Consider the following 8228-nt stretch of genomic DNA (forward strand, 5'->3'; position numbering starts at 1 on the left):
TTCACTATCGTATCCCCCATGTTAGAGTTAGTTCTTCCCTCTACTTGTGTAATAATTTGTATGTAACTCTATTATTGTTTATTTATCATTTGTTTTTATGTATTGCCCATCATTTACCAGTGAAGCTATATTTTTCTTTCTTTGAGAATGAGGATAGTTCCTTTTCTAAGTTTGTGACTCTATTACCTAACAAAATGCTAGTGCAAAAGGCTGAATGATAAGAGAATAACAGCAACATTGAATTACTCTCTAACTGGGATACCTCGTTCATTATATTCGAGATGGAAAAGGGAAACCGAAAGGGAGTAAAAAACTTTAAGGATAAACTTGATCAATATTGAGTTACTGTCTGGATGGGATATGTATCAGATACCTCATTTACCTCATTTACCTTATATTTGAGATGGAAAAGGGAAATGGAAAGGGAGTAAAAAAACTTTAAGGATGAATTTGATCATTCCCATGGTACAACTGTCAGAGGAACCAATTTATCATCTAGGACAGTGGTTCTCAACTTGTGAGTCACAACCCAAGGGAACTGAATTAAAGGGCCGCGGGATTAGGAAGGTTGAGAACCACTGATCTAGTTTAAGACAGGTATTGCTCCATCATAGTTATGTGGAATGACTTGTGCTCCTTTTAATACTATTTGTTCCTGAATTTGGAAATTCTACAAATATTAAGAACTACCTAATACATAAAAATGAATAAATTATTTGGTGGGTTTTATACCTATCAAAATGAATATTTAGATGTAAAGGAAATTAATTTTATTTTCAGTGTATAAATCAAGATCTTTAATTTAACAAAATCAGTAAGGTGGAAAGGTTAAAATACAAATCTGGGACATTTATCTGAGTCCATTGTGCCATGCTGTTCTAGCTATTCTCAAGTACTATAAAAGTTTAATCATAGATATGGTAGTCGATGTGAATATAAAAAATAAAACAAATAATAAACACGAATACAAATTAAGAGGCTCTTAACCAGTTTGATGAAAATATTTTGAATTGTATATAAAACCAGCACATTGTACCCCATGACTGCATTAATGTACACAGTTATGATTTAATTTTTTTAAAAAATTGAGAACCTCACCTATCACACAAAAGCATTTTCCTAATTAGTATCTTCTTTTTAGTTTCTGTAAAGTTATGACAATTCTTTAGAAAATAAACATTAAACAAATCAAATACATATAGATGAATTAAACTACCTGAGTTCACTCTTCTGTTTAAAGTGACAGGTATACCTCAGTAAACAGCTCTGAGGATAAACAGATGAATTCACTTGGCTATAGATAACCTGCTATAATCCAGAACTTGTACCTAGAAAAATGAGTATTTTTATCCTTGTGTCTCAATATTTAGCAGCTAACTTTTAATCCTAACTTTACAGGACACTAAAGGAAAGTTTTAGAAATATATGAACAAAAAACAAAAACAAAAAAAAATGAGAGCACACCAAAATGGAACCATTTCCAATGATGTTTCAAACTTCATCCTGAACTGTTTTGTCAGATCCCCCATTTGGCAGCGCTGGCTGTCCCTGCCCCTCAGCCTCCTCTTCCTCCTGGCCATGGGGGCCAACGCCACCCTCCTGATCACCGTCCGGATGGAGGCCGCTCTGCACCAGCCCATGTACTACCTGCTCAGCCTCCTCTCCCTGCTGGACATCGTGCTCTGCCTCACCGTCATCCCCAAGGTCCTGGCCATCTTCTGGTTTGACCTCAGGTCTATTGGTTTCTCTGCCTGTTTCCTCCAGATGTACATCATGAATTGCTTCCAAGGCATGGAATCCTGCACATTCATGGTGATGGCCTATGATCGTTACGTAGCCATCTGCCACCCACTGAGATACCCATCCATCATCACTGACCAATTTGTAGTCAAAGCCGCCATCTTCATTTTGGCCAGAAACGTCCTTATAACTGCGCCCATTCCCATTCTCTCAGCACGGCTTTATTACTGTGGGAAAAATGTCATTGAGAACTGCATCTGTGCCAATATGTCTGTCTCCAGGCTTTCCTGTGATGATGTCACTATCAATCGCATTTACCAATTTGCTGCAGGCTGGACTTTGCTAGGATCTGACCTTGTCCTCATCTTCCTCTCCTACATCCTTATACTGAGAGCTGTGCTGAGACTCAAGGCAGTGGGTGCTGTGGCCAAGGCCCTAAGCACATGTGGCTCCCACTTCATCCTCATCCTCTTCTTAAGCACCATCCTTCTGGTCTTGGTCCTCACCCATGTGGTTAAGAAGCAGGTCTCCCCTGATGTGCCAGTCTTTCTTAATGTCCTCCACCATGTCATCCCTGCAGCCCTCAACCCTATCGTTTATGGGGTGAGAACCCAGGAGATCAAGCAAGGAATCCAGAGGTTACTGAAGAAAGGCTGGTGATAAGGGCAACTGAATCTCTGAATTTCTAAAATAAGATTTTTTAAATTATTAATGAGTGAGTAGGTTGAAACTTTTATCTATAATCTCAAACTAATTGATATTATTTTCTAAAAGTTCAGTTTCATTTTGTTTCCTTTTCTTTCAGTCTTTCATTATAAATATCTTTGGCCCTTTCTTCATTTCAATGTTTATAATCTTGTGTTGTCTAAACAGTGGCATTCCTTGAAGCAGGTTCTAAAGTGAGAAAGTTATGTTCCTGAGTACACAACCGTTTACATGATATGAATGCTATAGTCTTAAAAATACACTTCAAGTATTTTATGTATTATATTGTGTAATGTGTCCTTATTCTCATTCTCACAGAAGGGAACATATTGGAGAAAAATATAGCAGTTGAAATTTCAGCCCTGAGTGATGGGAGGTTGCTGCTGGCTTTCAGTTAGGTCTTTCTCATTCTCTTTCCACATCATTACCTTTATCTGTTTGTCTCTATTTCTTCCTCTTCTCTTTTGCTCTGTAAGACAAGGTAAACTTTTGTAATATGCTCTACAAGAGGGAACATTGTTCCCTTATTGCTCATGTGTGTGACAATTACTAACATGTGTTCTTACCTATACAAGACCCCTAAATCCTCCTACTCATTACATCTTTGCTTAGATCACTTATCTTTTAGATCCATACGATAACACATATGATATGCAAACATAGCTTCACTATTAAATCAATGGATTCTGAGGACTGTCATGTATTATTCAGTAATAATACTGAAATATGAAATAGCTTAGATGAACATTATTTTGTCATTTATTAGATTACTTCCTAAGCATATCCTGTGTCCTATGAATTATTTTATTAAAAGATAGTTAAAAAAAATGAGTAGAACACTGTTGTTGTTTTGAAGAGCTCAAATTTTGTTTGGAAAGAATACAAATATGAGTACCAGGAGTATATTACTTTCAAGTGGAGAACAATGAAGATTGAACAAGGTCCATGTATGGGCAGTATGATATTTGGCAGCCTAAGAAATCACTGAATAGAGAGGTAGAAGGTTGAGTAGAAGGCCTTGCACAGTCACAGACAGAAAAATGTCAAGCTTCTGCTTGAGAATAAATCAGGTCATCTCACTGTGTTTTTCTTTACAAGACTGGCCTCATCTCACTGTGCTTTATATTCTCACATATTACTTGAAAATAGTGAACAATTCATTGTAGAATATTCTTTCTGGATAAAAGCTATTTTACTTCAATAACAACTTATAATATGCATGACCATTTTTGACCCTAAAAGAAAACTCTTGCAATAGTCCAACATGAATCTATGCCCAAAGTCTTGCCCTTTCAAGCTTAACTGAAAGCCTATGGGATTAAACCTGAGTCTGCAAAACTCTGTTCTACTTCTTCATATTGCTGTTAAAAACAATGAATTAGTATTTAATCTCTTCACTCTTGGATATCCTATGAGCTAGAAGTTGAAATATAAATTTTTACTAACATATAGAAAGCAATTATTACACTAGGCCCTATGGCTCAGGCCTAGAATCCCAGCATTTGGGGGCAGGAGAAAAGGTAGGAGGATTGTTTGAGGTTAAGAGTTTGAAACTAACCAGAAATAAAATGAAAGACTATCTCATGAATAAATAAACAAACAAATAAATAAATAAAACTAAAAGCATGTAATCTATAATCAACATTCTAATCAAGATTTTTTAGAAGTGAAATCACAAAATATTAGAGTAGAAATTATGACTCAATACTAAGACATCACTTTCCAAATTATTTATCAAATAATTAAATTATTACTCCAGCATTTCCAGCATAATTGCCCCATGGACAAACCTAATACCATGGATTGAAAGCAAGTAATACTGGCTGTATGCAATAAAGCTTAGGAGAAGAGTAGGAACCCAAATCCCCGACAGGAACACAGTTTCTTGTCAGTCAGTGTGTAAAACTTTCCTGTCATTGACAAAGTACTTATTTATATTTTTTCCAATTGCACAATTTTAAATCTCTAATGTCGTGAACTCTATTTTATGTACATGAAGAGAAGATCACTTGTAGTGCTATATCATTTTAATAAATATTTTTATTCCTATAAGAGTGGTAACCCAACTACAGCCCAAGATAAAGGAGAAAGAGGAGGGGGAGGGGAAGAGAGGCCAGTGGATGGGTGGAGGAGGTTAATTGGTGAGACCACACCTATGGTGCATTTTACAAGGGTAAGGTCAAATCTATACTCATGTAGAGTATAAATGTCTTAACACAATAATTAATAAAATGAGGTGAAGGCTATGTTAACCTGTTTGATGAAGGTATTTCAAATTATATATAAAACCAACACATTGTACCCCATAAATGCATTAATGTACACAGCTATGACTTAATTTAAAAAAAAAAAGAGTGGCACTGCATTTTAGTTGGAGATTCCATAAAGTGGATGATATTTAGTGGAACAAAATGTGCTTGGTAGAGATTGACTGATTTAATATTAATTAACTGAGCCTTTTCTATGTATCAGCCACTATATCAAAGTTACATTAAAAAATTAGTCTTGGCCACAAAGAGCTCAAAGCCGAGTAAGAAAGGGGATAACAAGATGGTGAAATGTCGATTTGGGAGTGTGTACAGTTGAAACGAAGCTACCTGAAGACAGAGATGGTCAACATGATCATTGCTAATCCCTAAAATCAACTCCATAACTGAATTCTTTATTAATTATTTTGCTTATTTCAGAATATTATAGAGGTACAAATGTATGGATACATGAATTACTTTCATAAACTTTGACTTGAAGTTATAAGTGTACCCATCACCTAAATATTGTGCATTGTACCAGATTGGTGTGAATTTGCCTCTCTCCTTTTGCCCCATCCTGCCTGCTTACTTTGAGATTTACTACCATATGTGCATCTGGGTGTTGATCAGTTAGCTCCAATTTAATAGTGAGTACACCGTGGTTTTTGTTTCCCATTCTTATGATACTTAGAAGAATAGGCTCCAGCTCCATCCAAGTGGTTACTAAACATACTATTTGACTTTGTATGGCTGAATATTACTCTATCATATACATATACCATGTTTTATTAATACAATTATGAGCACTTGTGTTTATTCCACATCTTTGTGATTGTGAGGTATACTGTGAGAAACATTTGAGTGCATGTGCCTTTTTTTTTAATATATAGAATGACTTTTTTTCCTTTGGGTAAATACCTAATTGCAGAATGGCTGGATCAAATGGTAGGTCTACTTTTAGTTCTTTGAGGTATTCCCATAAAAATGTTCATAGGGGTTAGACTAGTTTGCTATCCTGCCAATAATATATGAATGTTCCTTTCTCTCCACATCCGTGCCAGCATCTATTGTTTTGGGACTTTTTGATAAAAGCCATTCTCACTGAAGTTAGGTGATAGCACATTGTGGTTTTGATTTGCATTTCCCTGATGACTAGAGGCAGTTTTCCTATATTTATTGACCATTATCTATCTTCTTTTGAAAGCTTTTCTGTTCATGTCTTTCATTCACTTTGTTATGGGGTTGTTTGATTTTTTTCCTACTGATTTGATTCAATCGTTTATATATTCTGGTTATCAGCCCTATATCAAATGAATAACATGTAAACATTTTCTCAGATTCTATCAGCTATCCATGTGCTCTATTGATTATTTTCTTGTCTGTGCAAAAGCTTTTTAATTTAATCAAGTTCCATTTGTCAATTTTTGTTTTTACTATGATTGACTTTGGGGTCTTCTTTGAAATTCTTTTCCTAGGTTGATCTCTATAAGAGTTTTTCCACCATTTTCTTCCAGAATTCTTATATTTTCATGCGTTTAGTATAAGTCTGTTATCCATCATGAGTTAATTTTTGTGAGTATTGAGAGGTGTGGATCCTGTTTCAATCTCCTTCATGTAACTATCTAATTTCCCAGCACCATTTATTCTTTTCCCAATTATATGTTATTGTCTGCTTTGTCAAATATCTGATGGCAATATGAAGATGGTTTTATATCTGGGAATTCTGTTCTGATCTATTGGTCTATGTCTCTGTTTTTGCATCAGGACGACACTGTTTTTTACTATAGCCTTGTAATATAACTTGAAGTCTGGTCAAGTGGTGCCTCCCTATTTGTCCTTTTTGCTTAAGATTGTTTTGGCTATTGGCTCCTTTCTACTTCCATACAAAATATTGAATTATTTTTCTGTATCTGTGAAATATGATGTTAGTATTTTGATGGGGATTTCCCTGAATGTGTAAATCACATCAGATAGAATGGACATTTTAACAAAGTTCATGATACCAGTCCTTGTGCATGATATATTTTTCCGTTTGTTTATATCTTCTGCAGTTTCATTCCTGAGTAGCTTGTAGTTCTCCCTGTAGAGGGTTTTTACTTCCTTGGTTAAATATATTGCTAGATATTTTATTTTCTTTGATGCTATTATGAAAAGTATTGAACCTTTGATTTGATTCTCAGGTTGACTGTTGCTGTTGTAAAGAATGCTACTAATTTGTGTACATTAATTTTGTAACCTGAGACTCTGCTAAATTTATTTATCAGTTGCAGAAATTTTTTGGCAGAATCTTTGGGATTTTCTAGATATGAGATTATGTTATCAACAAATAGTGATAGTTTGACCTTTCCTGTCCACATGCGGATACCCTTGATTTCTTTCTATTGTCTTATTGCTCTGGCTAGCACATTTTTGAATAGAAGTGGTGATAGAGGATATTCTTGTCCAGTTCTAGATCTAAGTGGAAATGCATTCAGTCTTTTCTCATTCATAGGAGGTTGGCTATAGGTTTGTCATCAATGGCTTCAAAAATTTTGACATATGTTCCATCTATAGGTGGAGAGTTCTTATCATAAAAGGCTGCTGAATTGTGTCAAATGCTTTCTTTGTGTCTATTGAGATGATCATATAGTATTTTTCTTCTGTTTATGTGATGAATCACATTTATAGATTTGCATATATTGAACCATACTTGCATCCCTGGGAGAAAGCCCACTTGGTTATGATGGGGTTTTGTTTTGTTTTTTGATGTGCTGTTGAATTCAGTTTGCTTGAAATTTACTATGTATTGAAAATTTTTTCATCTATATTCATAAGGGATATGGACTATAGATTTCTTTTTTTGTTGTCTCCTTTCCTGGATTGGGTATCAAGGTGATACTGGGCTTCACGGAACAAATTTAGGACTCTTTTCTTCTCGATGTTATGAAATAATTTCTTCACTACCATTTACCTTGTAAGTTAAGTATGATTTGCCTATGAAACATTCTGCCCTGGGACTTTTCATTATTGGAATATTTTTTATTGTTGCATCAATTTTTTTTACTTCTTATTGGTCTGTTTAGGAGACCAATAACAACAACAATTTATTGATCCATTCATGGGTCGATGGGCACTTGGGCTTCTTCCATGACCTAGCAATTATGAATTGGGCGGCAATGAACATTCTGATTCTCTTTCTTCCTGATACAGACTAGGGAGGTTGTGTGTTTTTAAGGATTTTTCAATTTCTTAGTGTTTTCCAGTTTAATGTGCAGTCTTTATCTTATTCAGAGATGATATTTTGTATTTCCATGGTATCAGTTGTAATATCTCCTTTTTCATTTCTTTTTTTAATGATATATTTTTTTCATTGCTTTTTTTTATTAAATCATAGCTGTGAACATTAATACTATCATGTGGTACAGAGTGCTCTTTCTATATTCAATTTGAAATACTTTCATCCAACTGGTTAACATAGCGTTCATGTCTTTTTCTTATTGTAAGACATTTATATTCTACATTTAGAGAGATTCACATGTATCTCTCTTATAGGAT

The 8228-nt window shown here is 34.8% G+C and overlaps 1 protein-coding gene across 1 annotated transcript; it reads left to right on the forward strand.

Annotated features, from left to right (window-relative positions):
• The first annotated feature begins 1452 nt into the window (after positions 1–1452).
• Positions 1453–2400, forward strand: LOC100950854 (olfactory receptor 56A3-like). Its single transcript, XM_003781018.1, has one exon. It carries the CDS (start codon positions 1453–1455, stop codon positions 2398–2400), a length of 948 nt encoding a protein of 315 aa, XP_003781066.1.
• Positions 2401–8228: the final 5828 nt, after the last annotated feature.

This window comes from Otolemur garnettii, unplaced genomic scaffold, assembly GCF_000181295.1.
Source record: "Otolemur garnettii isolate 467f Iridium unplaced genomic scaffold, OtoGar3 scaffold00001, whole genome shotgun sequence".
In the NCBI taxonomy this organism is placed as follows: domain Eukaryota; kingdom Metazoa; phylum Chordata; class Mammalia; order Primates; family Galagidae; genus Otolemur; species Otolemur garnettii.

Coding starts and splice junctions, on each gene's coding strand:
- LOC100950854 (XM_003781018.1), top strand. CDS start 1,453: ATGAGAGCACACCAAAATGGAACCATTTCCAATGATGTTTCAAACTTC.